Source organism: Alligator mississippiensis, chromosome 8 (genome assembly GCF_030867095.1).
Source record: "Alligator mississippiensis isolate rAllMis1 chromosome 8, rAllMis1, whole genome shotgun sequence".
Taxonomy (NCBI): domain Eukaryota; kingdom Metazoa; phylum Chordata; order Crocodylia; family Alligatoridae; genus Alligator; species Alligator mississippiensis.
In genome coordinates, this window is record NC_081831.1 from 947,821 (window position 1) to 969,511 (window position 21,691).

General features: G+C 59.9%; 2 protein-coding genes across 2 annotated transcripts in view; one reads left to right on the plus strand and one right to left on the minus strand.

Moving 5' to 3' along the window:
• Positions 1 to 21,691, minus strand: part of RBFOX3 (RNA binding fox-1 homolog 3) — a 200,936-nt gene that overhangs the window by 177,545 nt on the left and 1,700 nt on the right. The gene's annotated exons all lie outside the window — the stretch shown is intronic.
• Positions 1,236 to 15,526, plus strand: ENPP7 (ectonucleotide pyrophosphatase/phosphodiesterase 7). Its single transcript, XM_059732980.1, has 6 exons — positions 1,236 to 1,476; positions 7,180 to 7,325; positions 8,064 to 8,684; positions 9,183 to 9,408; positions 9,536 to 9,739; positions 14,779 to 15,526. The coding sequence occupies exons 1-6, from the start codon at positions 1,236 to 1,238 to the stop codon at positions 15,405 to 15,407; spliced, it is 2,067 nt and encodes a 688-aa protein (XP_059588963.1). The 3' UTR covers positions 15,408 to 15,526.

Consider the following 21,691-nt stretch of genomic DNA (forward strand, 5'->3'; position numbering starts at 1 on the left):
ACTCCATCATGTACATGTGCGAGCCAGTCCACGGGCCAAGAGAAGGAAGCCCGAGGAGGAGCACGAGGGCCAGCCCCACTGCACTCGGACACCGAGACATGCTGCTGTGGCTGCGCAGTGCGAGGGCAGAGCAAGGCAGAGCAAACCGAGGCCCAGCTGGCAAAAGGGGAGAGACATGAGAGCTGCTAGTGCAGGACCCTCCTCCGTTACATAACCCAGCCAAAGGCCGTCTCCATCTCGCTGCCAGGTGAGTCAGCAGCAGCGAGAAGGACCCAGAGACACCATAAAAAGCAAACGTGACTGATAATCCTTATAATCAGCCTCCCCCACTCCACGGGCCAGGCGTGGCAGGAGAGGGCAGGTGCCGGGGTCAGGCGGTGCAGAGGAGTCTTCGAGGCCGCCCCACCGCTGCAGCCCTTTGCTGATGGTGAAATGGGAGCAGGACAATGACTTGGTCCTCAGAGATGTTGCAGGGCCACGGGCCACTCCCGAGGTGCCGGGTAGCACGGGAAGCAAGGGTAGCGCCAGGTGGGTAGCACGTGCCAGCTACACTGCATGCACCCAAATGCCTCACGGCAGCACCGTCCCTGGGGAGGAAGCTACGGGGGGGGGGGGGGGGGAGCACGGGCAATGCTATCCTGCAGACGGTCTCAGCCTCGGGCCGGCTGCTCCAGGGACTCCTTCCCTCAGCACCCGCCTGCCCTGGACCCCAGCACGTGCCCCTGTCCCTCCATCCCCCCAGAGCTGCTCCCTTCTCCCTAAGACCTGGCCCCGGTACTGAGCTGCACCTGAACCCCGGAGGGGAAGGGCGTTCCAGGCTCATAGGGCTAGTGGGTTACAAACCCACGCCGTGCCCAGGACGGCCACGTGCCACCCTGCCAACAGAGAGCGGGGAACGAAAGGCAGGACACGGGCAGCAGCAGGCAGGACCACGCTGGGACATCAGGGGCTGCTGGGTGGGGGGAGGAAGCAGCCACATCCCCTGCCTGCAGCCATGTCCACAACCCCGGGGTCCACGCGTGCTGCATTCACCAGATGCAGGGCGGGGTGGCTCCGGGGGGGACCCAGGCACCTCAGCCTGCTCCAAGTCATGCACCGACAGCGATAACGGACTCCGCTCCAAAGCCGCGTGCCCTGCCCAGCGATAAGCCAGGCCTGCGGACTTCGCACCCTGCTGCGCCTCTTAATAACAGCGCCGGAGCATCTGCCCCCGTCTTCGGCGGTCAGACGGAAAGATGCTCCTGTCCCTGGCGCTCCTGCTGGCTGCCCTTGCCCTGGGGACCGGGGCCCCCCTGCCAAACGGGCACAACCGCAGCAAACTCCTCCTGGTCTCCTTCGATGGCTTCCGGTGGAACTACGACCATGACGTGGACACCCCGAACCTGGACGCCATGGCGCAGGAGGGTGTGAAGGCGCGTTACATGACGCCCGCCTTTGTCACCATAACCAGCCCCTGCCACTTCACGCTGGTGACCGGTGAGTGCCCGTGACTCTCCCCGGGCAAGGCCCCCAGCATAGGGGGATCCCTGGCTTTGTCAAGGCCCTGCTTGCTCCAGTGCCCCCTGTGGCGGGCCAGTAGGGGGCGCTCCTGCGTTGAGCCGCCCACCTCCCTGCGCCCGACCACTGTCCAGGCTCCGAGTGCCTCCCTGGGGTGCCTCCCGTCCGGCCGACCCCTTCCTGGAGCACCCCCGCTAGCCTGGGGTCCTGCTGCCACCATCCAAGGCTCTGGACTCACTTCTGGCTCTACGCACCTTGGAGAACACCGGCCTGATCGTCCAATGGGTCCTAGACCCAATACAGGCACTCGGGGCACTTCCCCAAGTCAGGGGCTTATTAGGAAAGTCTCCCTTAGTCCACAGACCTAAGGGGCCTCCTTGGCATAATTTAGACCCACCCCTCAATACGTCTCCCACACCGGTCACAAGGAGAACTTTATTGATGACAGGGGTAGGGCGGAAACAGGGTAAAAGGTAGGGCAGTATCATGGGAATATCAGAGGGATCCCATAGAGCAAACCCGTGTGGCTGAGGTAGCCTTTTGATCCCGCATCTGAGTTACTGAAGCTAAATATCTAGTGGGATCTCGAGCAGCTTACTCACTCGCATCGTCCAGAGGTGGTTGTTGTTTCCTCTGGAGGCAGGGCACTCCTGGAGCATGCGGTGATGAGGAGAGAGCCAGGTTGAGATTCACCTGGATGACCGCATGGCTAATGGCTCCTTCTTCCTGGACCGGGCCTTTTTATCACCTCTCTGACCTCAGCAGCCCGGTCCAATCGAAGCTGCCAGTGCTGGCCACTCGCCAACCAATCTAAAAAGCATCCCTGGCTACCTGGGCCGGTGAGCGGGGCTTTCCCCGCCCCTGCCCAGGTGACCAGAGCATCCCCCACCTCCCAGGCACCAGGCTTTTGTCATGTAGACAGGGAGGGAGATCCCCGCCCTGAGGGATTCAACACCAGCCTCTCTGCTCATGCTGGCAGAGACAGACGGTGGCATTTCTGCCACACTTCCCCCCCCCCCCTTTATAAGCTCGGACACGGGGCCTCTCAGGGCCGTGGGTCCAGACGTGTCGGGTCAGGGAGTTCCCACGGGATGCCAGAAGAAGAGGGAAAAAAAAAGAAAACCTGAAACACGAAACGAGTTATAACAATAACACACAGAAACCATAAAGCCCGATGGGCAGTCTTACACTAGTGATCTCTTCACTAGTTATAGCACCCCCTCCTTTCCCAATTGGGTGGTTTGCCTGAATCTGGGGCCGCCGTGCGCTCGGCAGGAGGTGGCCCTCTTTCCCCTTTTTGACCTGGGCCTCCCTTCCCCCCTCTTTGGACCCCTTTTTGCTCCTTCCCAGAGTAGGGAGGCCTCTCACGGTTTAGCAACAGTCGGTCTGCAATTTCTGCAGCCTCGTGAACATCTTTGGGGTCGCTGTCCCTGACCAGGGTCCTAACCTCTCTCGGACAGCAGTAATAGAATTGTTCCAGCACCAGGAGCTGGCGTGCCTTTTCTACAGTGTCAGCCTTGGCTTCAGCTAACCATTTAATGTATGCATCCTCCAGCAGGGCCCCATAATCAGTCAATGACTTTCCGGGTTGTGGGCGCGTATTCCGGAATTTCTTCTGAAAATACTCTGGTCCTAACTTGAACGTTTTAGACACGGCAGCTTTAAAGGCATTATAGTCATCAGCTGCGTCTGAGGGCAGGCTATTCAGGACCACCGCCATGTCACCCTCTACCAGAGCCGACAAGTACATCATGAGCTTTTCCTCCGGCACCTTGCACCGCTGGGCTTGTCTTTCGAAGTTGCTTAGGAACACCGCGGGATCGTCTCCCTCTCGGTAGCGAGCGAAGGCCGAGACGTCCAGTTTGGGGGGTTCCCCGGACGCTTGCGGTGTGCTCGCATTTCCCCTGTTGCTCTGCAGATGGAGCTGAGCCTCCAGCTTTTTCTCCTCCAGCTCCAGCCTTTTTGCCTCCAGCTCCATCTCCATCCTTTTCACTTCTAGCTGTTGTTGTTCCCTCTCGCGCTGGGCCTCCAGCTCCAGCCTTTTTAACTCCATCCTCTTCAGCTCCAGCTCATGGAGTCTCTGCCGCTCCCCCTCGGAGAGGGATCTCTCGGCGGCCTCCGGGCTTGATGAGCGGGAGTGTGGTCCTGAGTCAGACTCAGGAGTCGTAGAGCGTGAAGCTGATGCTTGTTCTGACTTGCCGGTGCACAAGGGTTTAACCAGCTCTTCCTTCTTTAGCCCTTTCTTCACGTGAAGGCCTCTCTCTTTTGCCAGTTCTTTCAGTTCAGGCACGGTCATCCGGACATACTCGTCCGCCATCCTGCCTCTCTACACTCTCCAGTCGACCCGTTGCCAAATTAGAAATTGTTTGCTCAAGGGATTTCAGTGACTCGCTTCCTTTCCCCAAATTATGCCTCAAACATAGCAGGGTATTCGGATCCCACCGCTACCACCACGTGTGGCGGGCCAGTAGGGGGCGCTCCTGCGTTGAGCCGCCCTCCTCCCTGCGCCCAACCACCGTCCAGGCTCCGAGTGCCTCCCTGGGGTGCCTCCCGTCCGGCCGACCCCTTCCCTGGAGCACCCCCGCTAGCCTGGGGTCCCACTGCCACCATCCACGGCTCTGGACTCACTTCTGGCTCTGCGCACCTTGGAGAACGCAGGCCTGATCGTCCAATGGGTCCTAGACCCAATACAGGCACTTGGGGCACTTCCCAAGTCAGAGGATGATTAGGGAAGCCTCCCTTAGTCCACAGACCTAAGGGCCCTCCTCGGTATAATTTAGACCCCCCCCTCAATACATCTCCCACACCGGTCACAAGGAGAACTTTATTGATGACAGGGAGTAGGGCGGAAACAGGGTAAAAGGTAGGGCAGTATCAGAGGAATCCCATAGAGCAAACCAGGGTGGCTGAGGTAGCCGTTTAAACACGCATCTGAGTTACTGAAGCTAAATATCTAGTGGGATCTCGAGCAGCTTACTCACTCGCATCGTCCCAAGGTGGTTGTTGTTTCCTCTGGAGGCAGGGCACTCCTGGAGCATGCGGTGATGAGGAGAGAGCCAGGCTCAGATTCACCTGGATGACCGCATGGCTAATGGGACTTCTTCCTGGCCCGGGCCTTTTTATCCCCTCTCTGACCTCAGCCGCCCGGTCCAATCGAAGCTGCCAGTGCTGGCCACAAGCCAACCAATTTAAAAAGCATCACAGGTCACCTGGGCCGGTGAGCGGGGCTTTTCCCTCCCCCTGCCCAGGTGACCAGAGCATCCCCCTCCAGGCACCAGGCTTTTGTCATGCAGACCAGGGAGGCAGACCCCTGCCCTGAGGGATTCAACACCAGCCTCTCAGGCTGGCAGAGACAGATCTCTGGAGAGGGGCACTGAGGGTGGCATTTCTGCCACACCCCCGCCAGGACCCAGCAGCCTTCAGGGAAGGGCCTGACCCCGGCTCCTCGGCTACTTCGCTGCTGTCCCAGCTGCACCCTGGGGATGGCTGTCATTCCCCTTCAGGGCAAAGCAAAGCAGCTCGGCTCCCATTATCCCAGTCCCGGGGCCACGTCGTTGGCCCATATCGGCAAAATATTGCAGTAGCCCCAGATAAGCCAGTGGGAACGGGGAGCAGGCAGAGGTTGGAAGTACAGACAGCACGGAGGACAAAGCTCCTGATGTTGATGGGAGGCAGCAGTCGGGTGGGCTGTCACCAATGCAGGGGAGAGCAAACAGCACCGGGGTCATCTGACCCCGTATTCCCGGGTAGGAGAGAGGGCAAAATGCTTCACCAAGGAGTCACCGACCCAAAAGGCAGCGATGCTAGGCCCCGGTAAGCGGGGAAGACCTGATGAAAAAGCAAACAAGGTTCTTTGGATAGATGCAATATTTTGTATTAGACCAACTAAATAGTTGGAAACCTTGTTCTTTGCCAGCTTATGGGCACGAACACCCGTCTTCAGGCATTGAGAGAGTCCGCTCAGCCTCTCGGGAGGGTGGGAAGAAGGGTGCTTGTGCCTGAAAGCTTGCAAAGAACAATTTTCCCAACTATTTAGTTGGTCTAATAAAAATATCACATCTACCCAAAGAGCCTTGTCTGCCTGTGTCCTTAGACCAACACGGCTACAACCAACAGCCCATAAAAAGCAAATTTTGATCAAGTGACCACCGGTGGATTCAATATAAATTGAGAAGAAATAAATAATAGGTAACTTTGATTTTTGTACTGAATTGGAGCAGATTTGGAGAAACTATGGTCTGGGATAGACGTTGCACAAACCGGCTAAGTCTGATACTACATGCAACCAGGTTTGTCTCAAACCGGTGCTGGCCATTTTCAGACTGGTTTCTGTGCACTGGATGTCTGTTCTACTACAGGTTTAAATCGGTTTCTGATCACTCAAACCAGCTGATGTGTAATCTCAGTCCATAGGCGTTAGGAAGAAATGACCTGGGTTGAAGAGCACGGGAGCGTGAAGGGAGAGGAGATTTGAATTATTTTACAGCAGAGGTGCAAACAGCAGCTGCAATGTGGATCCTAAGCGAGGGGAAAGCTTTAGTGACGGACTCTGGGCCGACACGAGCAAGCAGCTACCTCGCTAGGGGTGTCTGGAGGAAGCAGAGAGCCGGCAGGAGGATGGCAAAGCACGAGGATGTCCAAGGGAGGAGGATGTCCAAGGGTCAGGGGCCGTCTGTATAATGTGCGAATCGCTAAATCAGCCTTGCAGAGCACACGGACACAAACGGCACCAGGCCCTGTAGCCAGACAGAGAACGAGAGCAGCGGGGCCGCCATGCCGTGAGGATGTGGGAGAGATGAGAGACCGCCTGGGCACGGCCCCCAGCTAATGAACACCTTGCCTCCGCTGCTAACGAGGATGATTATACAGACCCTGGGAGCAAAGGCAGGGTGGCTAATGGGAAGCAGTGCAGACGCGAGGGCCGCCGCTTCCGAGGAGGAAGCCTGGCTCAAAGCGCTCGGTGCCCTGGCGCGCGGGGGCTGCTCATCTCCATCCCCGCATGCGGAAGGGGCTCGCACAGGACACTGCAGACGCGGCAGGAAGGATTTTTAATGAAGCAATCAAACTGGGGGCATGGGGCGGGGGGGAGGGCTGGAGAGCAGCCAGGACAGCACCAGCACTTAGGGAAAGGAAAAGCAAGCAACCCAGAGACGCCGGGGCCCTTTGCCTGGTCTCCAGGGCTGCAGAGCAAACTCCGGAGGAAGGACTAATAAGGTGCCAAGCAGAAATTAGGCTGCAGCGGGGGGTTACCCGACAGGGGCTGTGCCGGACTCGCTGAGTTTTCTCGGAGGAGGCCGTGTGTTTTAGGCAAGGGAAAGGCAGCGGGTCTATGCAGGCTGCTCTGTCGCTCCCTATAAATACATTCAGGGGGAAAAGAGCTCCTGAAGCAAAGGGACACGCTGGTTGAAGGGCAGACTGGAGGACTTGGCTGTGGTGGGGCTCAGGCTGGAAATGCAAACACCATCTAACCGCGGGAAGAGCGGTGCTCTAGAGCACCTGCCGGCGGGCTCCTGGCCTCCACCGCTCCTCACTACGCGGGGGGCGGAGGTCCGGGATGTGGGTGACGGGGTCCAACCGTCCGGTTACGATGAGAACAGGAGGCTGGGCTGGAGGGGACCGTGGGAGTGGGGTTTGTCTGCCCGGCATTGTACCAACCCCGCTCTCCCGCCCCAATCCCGGCAGGCAAGTACATCGAGAACCACGGGGTGATCCACAACATGTGGTTCAACACCACCTCTGGGAAGAAGGTGCCCTATTACGGCACCCAGGGCATCTCGGCGTGGTGGGATAATGGCAGCCTGCCCATCTGGATCACAGCACAGAGGCAGGTGAGCGAGTGGCTGCAGCCTCCTCCCCTGGCAGCTCCATTTTGGGGACCGAAGCCCGGGCCTAGGACCAACGGGCAATGCGGACGTGGCTCCGGAGGGCACGGGGCCTGGGCGCCCCTTGCAAACCCTTTGCCACTCCTCGGCAGCCCAAGGCACCGACCGCGCGGGGCGGCCAGACCGCTCCTGGCTGCAGGGGTGGGCAGCAGAGAGGACGAAAGCTGCAAGGGTCTGGCTCTTCACAGGCCGTCGCCTCGCACGGCAGGAGGGCACCCCCAGGAAAACACGCCAACGCAGGGGCTGAAACCACCGTGGGCACCCTGAGACAGCCCCACAGCTCACCGGTTTCACATCACGCGGGCGATCTGTGTCTTAGCTGGGACATTTCAGCTGGTTCTTGAAGGCACAAAGCCACCCCCAAGCCCACGGTGCCCTGCTTAGCCCCTGAGCCTCGTGCCTCTCAGGGGAGCGGGTGCAGGAGGGCCCGATCTGGTGTCCGCTGACTGCAGTGCAAAGACTTTCAGGGGTTGCAAAGTGCTCAGGGCAGGAGCCTCAGTGGGAAACCAGTGCAGGTGAAGGCTGGGAGGTCCCCGGATCAGGACAAAGCAAATAGGCAGGGGTCAGGAAAAGCCTCGCTGGGAGGAAAGAGAGGTGCTGGAGGCGGAGGAGTGCGGGGCCGGGGCGGGCGATGGAGGGGATGAGCAGGGACTGCATGGCATTAACCGTTGTCTTGGCCGCCAGGGCTTGAGGACAGGCTCCCTCTTTTTCCCGGGGGGCAACGCGACGTACCAGGGGGAGCAGGTGAGCGTGAAGAAGGTGGAGTCGCTCGGGCACAAGTACGACAACGAAACCGAGTGGAGGCAGAACATCGACACCGTCATGAAGTGGTTCACGGAGGAAAACCTCGACTTCGTCACGCTCTACTTCGGGGAGCCCGACTCCACGGGCCACAAGCACGGCCCCGAGTCCCAGCAGCGCAAAGACATGGTCAGCCAGGTGGACCGAACCGTCGGGTACCTACGGCAGCGCATCCAGGAAAGCGGCCTGGAGCCGAGACTCAACCTCATCATCACCTCCGACCACGGCATGGAGACGGTAATAAAGCAGGACGAGATATACCTCCGGAATGTGTCTAACTTCTCCTTCCAGGATATCCAGTTTGAGCTCTTAGACTATGGCCCCAATGGGCTGCTGGTGCCGAAAGAAGGAAAGCTGGAGCAGGTGTACCAGGTGCTGAAGGACGCGCACCCCCGGCTGCACGTCTTCAAGAAGGAGGAGTTCCCCAGGAGGCTGCGCTACGCCGACAACTCCAGGATCACCCCCCTGCTGATGTACAGTGACCCGGGATACGTGATCCACGGGGTAAGACCCACGGGCAGGTGCTTCTGCTCTCTGCCTTGCACCTGCCTTCCCTCTCCCCGTGCACCTGCGTTCGTCTCCCGTCCGCGTCTCCCCATCGCTCCCCGTCCCGGTGCCCCGTGCACTGAGCCAAGCCACCGTCTCAGAGGCCAGGGCCTCCCCTCCCTGTAGGGATGCAGACCCCCATCCCAGGGCTGCTTGTCTCCTGCCCTGGGGGCCCAGACTAAGGAAAAGCCCCCACCAAGAAAAAGCAAAGGTGTCTGCAGGTCACGATCCGGGAGCGCTGCTCTGGGCGGCGGGAGCCCACCCAAGGGACCAGCTGCACAGCGGGTGCCAGGCAGTGTCCTCAGGCCTTTGCAAATGTGGACGTGCACTCAGCTCACTTCCCAATCTAGGATGCTGGGGTAGAACAAGTGGGCAGAGGTCTCTGCTCTGGCAGAGAGGGGCCGAGGACGGAGGGGCAAGCGTGTTTGGGAACTGGCCTCAACTTCTCCTTCTCAGAGAATCAAAGTGCAGTTTAACAAAGGGGAGCACGGCTTCGACAACAATGCCACGAACATGAAAACCATCTTCCGGGCGGTGGGACCGGCCTTCCAAGTGGGGCTGCAGACGGAGCCGTTCGAGAGCGTGAACGTCTACCCGCTCCTGTGCGAGCTGCTGGGCATCACGCCGGAGCCGCACGACGGCTCCCTGCACGTCATGATGCCCATGCTGAGAAATGCCACAAGTGAGTAGGTCCCCTCTCCCGCTGTGCTGTGCTCCGGGTGCCAGGAGCTTGGCGCAGGGACCGGGGGCTGCTCCCTGCCCTCCCGGAGGGGCTCCCTGACTCCCTCTGCCTCCCGTTTCCATTGTAGGCACGGCCACCACCACTGCCATTTCCAGTGCAGGCACGGCCACCACCACTGCCGTTTCCAGTGCAGGCACAGCCACCACCACTGCTGTTTCCAGTGCAGGCACGGCCACCACCACTGCCGTTTCCAGTGCAGGCACGGCCAACAGCACTGCCGTTTCCATTGTAGGCACGGCCACCACCACTGCCTTCTCCCATGTAACAACAGGTAAGGTCATAGCCAACCCCAGGCACGGTGCCCAACCCCTGCCAACACACCTCTGGCCGCGCGCCGATGGGCTGGAGCTGGTGCCTGCCGGACTCTTGGGGGAACATTGACATCTAGTGGCAAAGCACAAGCACAGCCACTTCCCACTGCTGCTCCAGGCCCCTTTCCCCCAGTGCCTCCCACCCGCAGCCTGGGAGCAGGGGCAAGCACGCTTGGCTGCAGCGTGAGAGCTCCCCGAGAGTCTTCGAGGGCTCGGCCCAGGTGCCCCACGGTGCCGGACACCCATAGTTGTGGCACTTCCTAAGCTAAGAGAAACCTTCAGCAGACAGAGGTGCACAGGTGTGCACTGACAGTGCCCCCATCCCACCCCTCCTGGCCCACCGCCCTAAGGCACCGGGGAGCCGTGATGCTCTCCCTGGTCCGGAGGTGCAGTGAGCATTGGGAAGCCAGTAGCTAAGCCTCTGCCCAGCGCCCTGCGCAGTGCAGCCAGCTGGTGTGCATGCCCCTGCAGCAAGGGAATGCACTGCATGGAGGCTCCTGTGCGCCGGTAGCTGCCCTGGGTCTTTGGAGGGGCTCCCTCCAACTCCCACATCTGTAGCAGCCAGCGTCGCCCACCACTTCCCTGCACCAACAGGGAACCCACAGCCAGTCCCAGGGCACGGTGCCCAACCCCTGCCAGTGCACCTCCCTGCCCTGGTGCTGACAGACTGGAGAAACCAGTGCCTAGCGGAGTCTTGTGGGGACCGGGACATCTCAGGGCAAAGCACATGCTCTGCCACTTCTCACTGGAGAGCTGTGTAAGCTGCACTGTTAGCATCCTCTGCGATTTGAAGGCATGGCCAATGCACCCTGCCCTGTGCCACCCAGCATCGCGGCCTTTCCTCCGGTGTAACACACAGCACCCATCACACAGGGGTCCACGCTCATGCCCCGATAACACACCCTGTCCTGCACAGCTCACCCCCTCTGCCCTGAGTCACTTGGGAACCTAGAGGCAGCTCTGGGGTCTTTGGAGGAGCTGCCTGACTCCCCCATCTCCCATCTCCGTTGCACATGGAGTTCCCACCTCCCCCCCCGCACGCAACCACAGGTAATATGGCATTCAATCCCGGGGTGGGGGTGCCAGCCTGCACCAGCACACTGTCCCTTCTGCTTCTCAGATGCCCCTTCCCCTGCTGCCTGGCCACGTGCTCAGCGCCAGCTTCTCCCCAAAGCAGAGCTCTCCCAATTAAGGTAATGTCTGATCTCCTTGGGAATTGCAGAGTCTAATGCGCCACCTCCTGCTACCGGGAGCTTGCAGCTGCTGCTGGGCATCGCCGTGGTTCTGGGACACGGGGGCACAATGTACTAGCCCCGGCTGCACAGCGGTGAGTCCCCAGCTCTGTCTCGTGGGGTCAAGACTGGCTGTGGAGATGCCGGCTGGCAAGTCTGCCATCCTCTGGGTCTCCCTTTGGCCTCAGGCTGGTCACACCACCAGCCAGCAGCGAGCCCCCTCCCCAGACTGCTCCCCCCCCAGCAGGGCTGTGACCGTCTCCCCAGGCCGCTGCGCACGGAGGCACTGCATCACGGGCCGTCACTGAGTCCCAAGGATACGTGCCGTCCAGAGCAGCCCTATGCCACGCAGAGGTGCCCGCCTGGGTTGCTCGCTCAGCCGCTGTGCTGGGAGCTGGGGCTGGGCTCCAACACCGTGTGCAGCCGCGTGTTTCTCTTGCACAGCCGCAGGGGGCTTGCAGGCAGGCGATAATGGCACGCGTGCTGTGGATGGCTTGTGTGTTCACAGAGACACGTACCAGCTGCATGGGTGTTACCTGAGAAAGAGCGTGCATTGCACGCTCATCACTAGATCGCTACAGCTTCTGTCCCCCACATGCCACGCTCAATGTGTCCTGTCCCGGAGCTGATGGGACCCTGTGCATGACTCAAGTAAGCAGCTGCTTTTTCATACCCTGACAGATGCCAAGAGGTCTGGGCGAAGCCAGAAGGAAAGGCCCTGCACGGGGAGACGAGGAAGGACACCTCCTGGAAAGGTGGCCTGCCCTGGCCTCAGTGCAGCGCCGGCCAGAGCCCTCAGCTACCTCCCCTCGGCACGGGTCCAAGCTCCTTGCCGGGACCGAGGCACGGTCCTTCCACGCTCAGCTCTTTGCATGACTTGCTTGACACTTGCCCTGTAGCTTTGGCTGCATTGCCCCCACCCCCTCGCTGCCCCTCTCACTCCTGCTGCTAGTGTGTGCACGGAGAGCGCTCTGCACACGGCGTTCGTGCCGGGAAGCCCCAAGGAGGCTGCGCTGGACGCTGCTGGGTCTAAGCCTTGCTAGGCTGCAAAAGTAACTCGGGCAGTTTCCCAGTCACTCCAGGTGCCAGCTGCTCCCGGCTGGGTCTCAAGGAGCCTCTGCCTGGGGCCGGACGCAGAGGCCTGGCAAGGCCATAGGGATGCCCGAGTGTTGCCATCTCTAAAGCCTCCAAGCGTCTGTCCCACAGCCCCAGCACAGAGCCAGGCCGGGACACAAGACCTGCAGCATGCGGCCAGGAAGAGCCCTCTGCCTCAGGCTAGCGGAGGACGACTGGACCCTGCAGAGCCCGAGGCAAACACCAGCCCCCCGTCTGCTCGCAGTCACCCTCCCGTTCATACCAGACTGCGCTCTCCTGCGCATGGGTCTCGATCCTGGTGCCGGGGCTGGTGACACAGCAAACCCCCTCCCAAAACACTGCCGCCAGCTCGCCACTTGCCCTGCAGCCACGTGTGCTGCCCTTTCCTGCCTGGTGCTGCAGCCCCCGGCTGCCCCCTCCCCGCGCTCACAAATAAAGTCACCTCGGCAGGGTTTGGGGCATGTGCTGTCTTGTTCCCAAGCGAAGACGATGCTGCTGAAGGGGTTTTGCACCGGCGCTAGCCAGGATCTCCCTTTGACCCGTGCTCAGCTCCGTAGCTTGGCACAGCCAGGATCTGGGGGACGCAACGGGAAAGACGAGGCCAGAGCTCTTGCTTCCACCCTCTCCAAGGCGAGCAGGAGCTTGCCAGGGAAGGGCGGCCGCCCACCTGCCCCATCCCCATGGGGCGAGAAGCTGCCCCAACAGCCAGTGCAACCTGCAGGGACGAGCAGAGTCCTGGGGCCCGCGTGGTGCCACCCCGAGACCTGCCTTGCTACCAGCCAGACCCGGGGGCCGGCAGGTTTCCCCGGGCTCAAGACCCCGCTCAGAAGGGGCCTGCAGGTGGGAGAGGACTGCAGGAGCGGGGACGGCCCCTGGTGCAGGCTGGCACCCCGCCGCCCCCTGAGCTTGCTCTCCTTTACCTGGCAGTCCTGGGCTGTACCGTGCCCTCGCTGCCCATGCGCCCGGGCTGCCAGGGAGGTAGTGCAGCCGTTGCACTCAGGGAACCACCAGGAAGGGATCATGGCTGATCCCCCCCAGGCTTTCGGGGGGCTAGCGATCCCAGGGCACAGCAACGTACGGCCGAGCTGGTCAGCAGCGCCCCAAAGCAGGAGGCCAAGCGAGGGCTGAGCCCACGCACGCTGGGCCGAGGCGCTGCCAGCCCCGATGCCAGACCCCCGTCCCGGAGGCCCACATGCCTCTCCCCAGCCCGGTGCCTCATCTCAGGGGCTTGATAAACATCTGTTGCCATAGTGACTGGCTCTCCTGCTTTCACTGCCTCGGTTTTCCCCACTAACGAGATGAAACAGGAGACGCGCACGCCACTCGGGGAGGCAGGAAGCGTGGTGGGGGCGGGGGTCCGTGTGAGCCGCCTGCTAAGCAAACAACGTGGAGGTTCCCGCCGGGGGAAGGCCTGGACCGGGCCACCACGGAGCTGCTTGCACGGCGATGTCGCAGTCGGTCCCACAGCGTTCTGCAAAGTTCGACAGTGTCACCCCCATTTTACAGACAGGGGAACTGAGGCATAGCTCAGAGGTCACACACCGAGCTGCCAGCAGAGCCAGGGATGGGACCCAGGAGCCCTGCTCTCAGAGCCAGGAACCAGCCAAGAAGTGCTGGGGACGGACTCGAGTCCGTCTGGGGAGGGGAGAAGGGGGGTTGCAATTTGTGCGGCTAATCGCCTTGGAGCGAGCGAGACGGCAGCGAGGGAATGGCAGCAAGGGCTGGCTGTGTACCTTGCCTGCTCGGGCGTTGAGGGTTGAGTCAAAGCAAATGAAAGGTAAGTTTAAAACTAACAAAAGGAAGATTTTTCACCCAGGCTGTCGTGGCAGCGGGGCGCGCACGGCCCCCAGACGTGGTGGGAGCTGCGAGTCAGCCCAGCCAGATTGACCCAGGGACTGGACTCGCGCTGGGAGGAAAGGGGCAGCAGTCGCTATCGAGCGTGGGAGTGAGGGGCACGGCCTCAGAATCAGAGCATCCCGGAGGCTGCAAAGCAGAGAGGAGCCGCGGATAAAACCTTGCTCGGAGCCGGTCACTCTCCCTTCCAGCCTCCGCTCGCTGCCCCGTGCGACACCGGAGACCCGGCACGAAGGACCCCTGCACAGTCCGACCCAGGAAAGGGCAGCTCTCACGCTGCAGCCGCACGTGCCCGGGTGCCGCCTCGGCTGCCTGCAAAGCTGCTGGCGACCGACACCGTGACCCGCTCCTCCTCCAAGCCCTTCTCAAACAGGTTTTTGTGCCCCGTTCAGCGGAGAGGGACGCACGGCAGGGACCTTTAAGGAGAGCTGGGGATTTTGCAAAGGGGCATTTTGGATGGGCCTCGAGGACTGAGGCCGTCATGGCTGACAAACAAGACCCAGGAGCCTCTGATGTGCCGTGTTCCCAAGCAATTAGTTGGGTTATTTCGGAGAGGAGACGCGTGCAGGAGAAGCAAACCTGCCCCTCCCCACCCTTGTCTTCCACCCAGGGCCACGCTCCCGGGGCGTCTCCCCTTGCCTGCTCTGCTCCCCCTGCCCTTCACACGGTCTGCCCCGGCCTCCCAGCTCGGGCCTAGGGGCCCATGCCTTGGGCGGTGGCTTCAATTGCCCATCTCTGAACGAAGGGGCAGGTGCCCGCTCCCTCCTTGCTCTCTGGCACCCGTGTCTGCCAGCTGCCAGCACCTTCCTGCTGCAAAGACAGGAAGGATGAAGGCTTGCAAGGTGGGACACGAGCAAAGGGGCCGCTGCTTTGGGGTGGGAGCATGCAGGGCCGCCTCAAGCTCCCAGACGAGGCGCGGGCTGCAATCCCGGCAGCGGGCAGGCGATGGCCCCCGAGCCGTGCCGATGTCAGGCTCCAAGCCCTTGGGGAAAGCCGTGTGCAGCTGCAGGGTCAGGAGGCGAGAGCAGCTTATAATAAAGCCGTGTCCAGGAACATTTCATTGAATGTTACACTTGTAGGTACAGTTGCCATGGAAGCCAAAGTTACCTTGGGCTCTTCCCCTTCTGGCGAGCACACGGCATTGTTTCCCGGAGGTAATAAACCCCCCGGCGCCGCCGTGATTTATACGGCGAGGAACTCCCGGCACTCCCCGTGCTGTTCAGCGATGAACAAAGTGCCACAGCCTTGCCCCCATGCACACCAGGGCCCTAGACCCCACAGCTCCTGCCTTTCGGGGGTGGCGGCTGCCGGGGCTTTCACACCTGGCACACCTGGATGTGGCTTTGGGGCAGGGCCCCACAACACAGAGCTTCAAATCCTGGGGGAAAGCTGGAAATTTGGATTCAGCTCCAAATCTGAGCTTCGCAGCGCGGGTCCACCTGTCTGAGCAGGGTGGTGGCACTCACGAGGCCCTGGCAGAGCTCAGAGGGTGCTGAGCCGGGACGCGCTGGTGCTTAGTCCATAGAGCAGTGCCTACTTCCAGCAGCTAAGGATGGGCGCGTCAGTGCTTAGCCAGGGGCTCCAACAGACCTCGCCCCTGGCTCTTTGCTTCCAGCTCAGCAACGCCTGAGGCCGCTCTCACCCTTCTCCCTGCGCTGCGGGAACGTGCCCGGCCCCCTCAGACCTTCCTGGCGCTTCGCTCTGGATCTCCTTTCTTTTACGCTCTGAGTAAATGGCATTTGGCCTAACTAAAGCATTGACCCCGTGCGCACAAAACCCCAGCTGGCCTCGCTGGAGCGCTTGGCACCGCGTGCCGGTGCACTGCCTGGCTGGTGTGAGCAACACCAGGCTCAGCGGAGACTCCTGCTACAACTGGGAAGGTCTGGTACGGGCTGCGTCTCCACCAGCTTTCCCATCTCCAAGTAATTCGTTCCCCATCTGCCCCTCCCTCCTCCCGGGCTGGGGGACGGCGCAGCAGGGAGAGGCCTGTTGTGTATTGCATCCTAATTTGCTACGCATTTCCACACCATTTGCTTCCCTTTCTCTCTCTTGCATGGGAAAGACATTTGCTACCCGGGGGTCCGGACCGGTCCGAGGTGGAAAAGGAATGATGGGAAAAAATAAATGGTAGGAAAGCTGCTGCAGGGCTCAGACCAGCTTCCTGCCAAGCACCCCGAGCGCCTCCGCAGCTCCCTGGATGCGGCCCCCAGCTATCCCAGCTCGGGGCACTGCGCAGCAGCAGGCAGGGCAGGATCTCTGCCCAGGAGACCCGGGGTGGGGGTGGCGAAATCACAGCTGCTGGGCAGTTCTCCACAGCCATCCCGTATGCAGCCCCCTCGAGAAGAGCCACTGCGACAAGCACAGCTGTCGAGGCACGTCCTCTCGGCCAGAACAAGCACAGAGTTCGAGGTCGTGCTGCACCCTTCCCCGTCGGGGGCACGGCAGGTGCTCGGCTTCTCCTGGCACCCGGTTATTTCGTCACTCCATTACTACGCGAATGCACAGACCCTGCAAACATTGTGGAAAGGCTGGAGTGAGCTCCCCGCAGCTCACCGCCCCCACACCCCATGCTAGCTCACGGGCTGCATTCATTGCACCCTTTGCCCCCAGTTGCTGGCAGGAAGAACAGAAGATGCAGGCTCAGGTCAACAACAAGTCTATGCCCTACCTGAGCCTGCGCTCTCCACCCCCCAGGGACTCCCACATGCCCACAATGCCCCCAAAGACGGGGTCATGACAGTGATCCCACATTTGCAGGCATCCCCCTCCAGCCTGCATTTGACCCCCCATCCCTTCCCAAGATCCCTGCCTCTACCTAGAGCATCCGCTCTTCCAGGCCCGGGCTGTCTGTACCCCGTGTCTGTGGCGTGGCTACAACGGCGACCTGTCCCCAGATGATCCTAAGTCACTACAGGGACAGAGACAGTGGCACTGGCACTATCTAAACATGGGCAGATGTGAAGGTCTTAAGGACACCAGGAATTGAGCGAAGGCCCCTAACCCTAAAGGGCAGCTCTTGTGGGGAGAAGGATTCCCTAGAAGAACCTCTCCGAGCAAGCGGGCACAGCTTTGCTGCTCCTGGCACACAAGCACATGCTGCAAATGGAGACAACAGAAGCACCCACAGCCCCTGCCTACATTCAAGTGCTCTACAATGGATCAAAACTGTCTGTGAAATGGTGCTATGCTGCATCATCGCCATCCTGGGATACTGCAGTGCTGCCACAGCCTCGTCGCCAGCCTGACCCCATGTTGCTCTCCCCACCCGCCTGTCCACTGCATGCTTTCCCAAGGATGGGTGCTCGGAGGCAGGGAAAGCCCGTGGAGGCATGCTTGCACAGCACAGAGCACGACCAAGAACAAGCAACTCCTTGTACTAGAAAGTGCAAGAGCACCAGCCCTCTTCTCCCCATCCTGGGCCCTGTCACCCCACCCGGCCCAGAGCCCCAGTCCAATCCAGACAGGCCTTGTCCCTCTCCGGAGGCTGGGTTTGCTGCTCACAGTCAGCTTATATTTTCCTTCCTTGGCTCAACAGCTACAAAATATTTATCACTCGGAGGCAGCAACAGCTAGGAGAGGAGTCTCGCAGCTGTGCTGGAGAAATAAATGAGCAGATTAAGTTCATTTAAATGGTGGGTGATGAAACTCCAACTGCAGCTTCCGTCCGTGGCCATTATGGCAGGATTCGTCCGTCAGGCCAGAGCATGTGGGGATCAGAGCAAAAGTCCAGCCTGGCGTCTCTGCTTTGCAGCGTGTGAACTGCAGTGCTGTTCAAAATTCAATTCCCTTCATGGGTCTGGTTTGCTAAATCTGCTTTGTATTCCTGCTGCTCCACCAGAAGCCTCGGTATTGTCTTTGGGAAGCTGCCAATCTTCAGGAGTATCAACTTGATGCTGGAAGGTCCTGCCTGCCCAGCCTCGTCTCCGACTACGACCAGGTGACACGTTGCCTGGACAAGGGAGCCGAGGTTGATGTCATATATCTGGATTTCAAGAAAGCCCTTGACTTGGTCTCCCACGATGTCCTCATGGTTAAGCTGGGGAGCTGAGACCTCGACCATCTCCCGGTCTGACAGCCGGGGAACTGGCTCTGGGCTCGGACCCAAAGAGCATTAGTTGATGGGAGCGAACCAACGTGGCGCAAGGTGATCAGTGGTGTCCCTCGGGGCTCAGTGCTCAGGCCGGTACTCTTCAACATCTTCACTAAGGACCTGGATTTGGGCGTCAGATGCACTGGCAAAGTTCACGGGTGACACTAAACTATGGGGGAAGGCGGTCATGCTGGAGGACAGGCCGACCTGGACACACTCGCAAGGTGGGCAGACCAAAACCTGATGGCCTTCAACGCAGAGAAGTGCAGGGCGCTCCACCTTGGGAGGAAGAACCAGTATCACACTTACAGGCTCGGCAGCGCTACGCTCGCTACCACCACGCCCGAAAGAGACTTGGGGGTCTTGATCGACCACAAGATGAACATGAGCCACCAACGCGATGCCGTGGCTGGCAAAGCGAACAAAACTCTGGCATGCATCCACCAGTGCATCTCAAACAAAACCAGGGATGTCATCCTCCCGCTCTACTCGGCCTTAGTGAGCCCCCAGCTGGACTACTGCGTCCAGTTTTGGCCCCCCCCCGTTCAGCAGGGACGTGGATAAGCTCGAGGGAGTCCAGAGAGGCCAAGAGGGAAGCCTTACGAGGAGAGGCTGAGGGACACGGGACTCTTCGGCCTGGAGAAGCGCAGGCTCGGGGGACTTGGTGGCAGCCTACAAGTAATAAGGGGGTGCACCAGGATCGGGGAAAACGCCTGCTCACCAGGGCTCCCCAAGGGATGACAAGGTCGAATGGCCACAAGCTTCTGGAAGGCCGATGCAGACTGGACATAAGGAAAAATGTCTTGACAGTCCAAGTGTCCAGGGGCTGGAACAGAGGGGGTGCAAGGACCTACTCCAGACTCATTCAAAAGGCGCTTGGATCCATATGGTGCTGGGACCACGTGACCCCAGCTGACTTCCTGCCCCTGGCCGGGGGCTAGACTCCATGATCTCGCGAGGTCCCTTCCAGCCCGAATGTCCGTGACTCTACAAGTCTACGAAACTTCATCTGATACCCCACACACCCGGCCTGGCCACCTTCGCATGCCAGGCCCTGTGCTCCAGCCGTGACGTGAGATTTCCGACAGGCCGGGGAAGGCCTTTAAAATGAGGTCCCACCAGATTCGTGAAGAAGGCTGAAACTCATTTTTTTTTATATGCCAAAGCTTGCCCCAGCAACTGCTGAGTTTATTGGCTTCGCTGTCACTTAACTCAGCTGGAGCCAGGGAACGTGCCAGTCCCGGCATTAACTGTATCTCACAAAACACAGCCACCGTCACAGCCGCAGATGGGAGGGACACCCGGAGGCAGGACGCGTCTGCCAGCAGCTGGGGTTTGGCAGCGCACGGGAGGCCGTTCCCGCCCCCAGCCCCTGCTCTGGTCCAGCCCAAGGCAGCGGTATCAGCAGCCCGTCCAGTTCCCAGCAGGTGCAAACTCCACGTAGCCCCAGCCAACTGCGCCAGGACTTTCTCCCCCTTCCGCACTTCTCCTGTTCACTTGTAAAACCACCCCCGTTCCTCACCACAGCTTCTTTGAATCCATCCTCCATACATTTTCCTTTGGTCTTCCAGCGAGCTGCAGGGGAGGCACTGCTTGCAGGTCAACTTTGGCTTCTCTAAACCGTCAAAAAGACCTTGTTTTGAACCATAAATAGCTAATTACATGGGGCAAATATTTGGGTTTCTCATTAACCACTCTAGCCCCTTGAAAGGGCCGAGAGTTAAGACTCCAGGAAGACCCCACATTCTAGTACTGCCAACCCCAAGCACCTAAAAGCCGCACCCAAGAAAAACTCATGAGGTTTTAAGAAACAACAAGAAATATGGGTTTCTTTCCAACTGCTTCTGGTTTGGAGGTTTGTTGTTTCATTTGAGAACTGAGAGACCGCATTGTCAAGGCTTTCTTTGGAGCCACAAAAGCTAGAAAGTCCCGTTTTGGGAAACGCGCAGAGCTGTAGGACGCAGGAACCTTAAGAAACCCACCAAATAATGTCAAACTTGTGGCGGTATTGAGAGCTGGCTGACATGCCCCATGTGCTTTAAGGACTTCGGCTAGGAACACCACGTGCTCTCCAGACACCGCTGGCCGAGGAGACGGCATTCCCATTCCCTCTGTAGACAAAGTGCCCACTTTCTCTAACGTGGGGATGTAAAATAGATGAACAGATGATAAAATAGATGCTCCCTCTCCACTCATCCAGATTTTGGCTTCTGAATGAAGTAAGTGCCCGACCCCACCGGTGCAGACTAGCACCAAAGGGACTTGTCCAGGTGCGGGTGCGAGGGAAGCCGGGCCACAGGAGAGTTCCTGCAGCCGGGAGGCCAGACCTCAGCCCTCCGCACAGCACTAAAGCAGCTCTCCCGTTCACATTTCTCCCCCCCTTGAGATGGGTACAAAACCCCCGGCAGAGTGCAAAGGGAAGGCCACAAAGCACTCTGGCGCTATAGAAATATGTTCTTGCTGCAAGAGAAAGGGCTCGGTTGGGTCCGGAGGGACAAGGCAGAAGACAGGGTCACCACTGCCAAGTCATCCCCTCCAGCCAGGCTGGCCTGGAAGTGAGAACACCCCGGCTCCCCCCCAGACACCTGCAAAGCCCTTGGACTTTGCTTTCCTCCAGCAATGCATTCGCCAGGACAGACCAGCCAGCCGCCAACACCAGCCCAACTATTCTTCCTGCTGCCTGGAGAGGCAGAACGAGCAGGCTGTTGCTCCTCCTTGTAAGCACTCAGGAATTACGGTGGAAATGCCTCGGCAGATCCCGGCCATGCCAGGGAAAGGGCCTAATCGGGGCTGCGGGAGCCTATGCCTATTCCCAGACGTGATTTTTCACGTTGCTGGCGCCCAGATGGAGGCTGCTCCAGCGTGCGCATTCCTCGCTGCTGAGTGTGCGCAGCGGCCTGTCCCTCGAGCCAACGTAGCTGTGAGCGCAGCGTCGGAGCAGCACAGAGCTCCCGTCTGCAGGGCTACGATCTCTCCCGCTCCGTGCGCTGCAAAGTGCTGCCCAGGAGGAAGGCAACTTTACAAAAATTAAGCTTGGGGAAGGAGAAATCACCTGACGGCGTTAGGTGTTGGGACCTCTCAGACTTGGCCTGCAAGCCCTGAACCAAGTGCTTCTGACTGCCGGTGTGAGCTGGCGCAGCCTTGGAAATGCAGTAAGTTGTAAAAAGCAAACAGTAAAACGCGATAAGAGCAGACAAGACTCCCATTGTCTCGGGCTCGTTATGGTTATATGGGCAGAGCACTTCAAAACCTGCCAGCCCGCCGCCTTCCCCTAATGAGATGACTGCTTTCGCCTTCCTGCTTTCAGGGATTCTCCAAGAGCTCTGGCTCCGATAATATCGGATTCCAGTCTCAGGAAGCAGGGTTGTGCTCCAGGACAACTTCCTACACGCAAAATAGCCTGGTGGAGGCGGCGCTGCTCTCTGGCGGAGGCAGAACCACACACGCAGGATTCAAGCGCGATTTCTTCTAGCCCGGATCGGCCCTGATGAGCTTCGTTGCCCCGACAGGACCGAGAGGTCCCTAAAGCTGCAGGAAGGCCGAGCGCACCACGGTATTATTAATAATCCTCTCCCACGGTGCAATGCCACGGTGCCATGAGCCTTCACGGCACTTTACAGACACGCAAGAACTGACCCCGC

Bases quoted from the DNA above. Each gene is read 5' to 3' on its own strand.
- ENPP7 (XM_059732980.1), top strand. From the start codon at position 1,236: ATGCTCCTGTCCCTGGCGCTCCTGCTGGCTGCCCTTGCCCTGGGGACC. The intron at 1,477-7,179 runs GTGAGTGCCCGT...CAATCCCGGCAG, and splicing joins CCACTTCACGCTGGTGACCG to GCAAGTACATCGAGAACCAC. The intron at 7,326-8,063 runs GTGAGCGAGTGG...CTTGGCCGCCAG, and splicing joins GGATCACAGCACAGAGGCAG to GGCTTGAGGACAGGCTCCCT.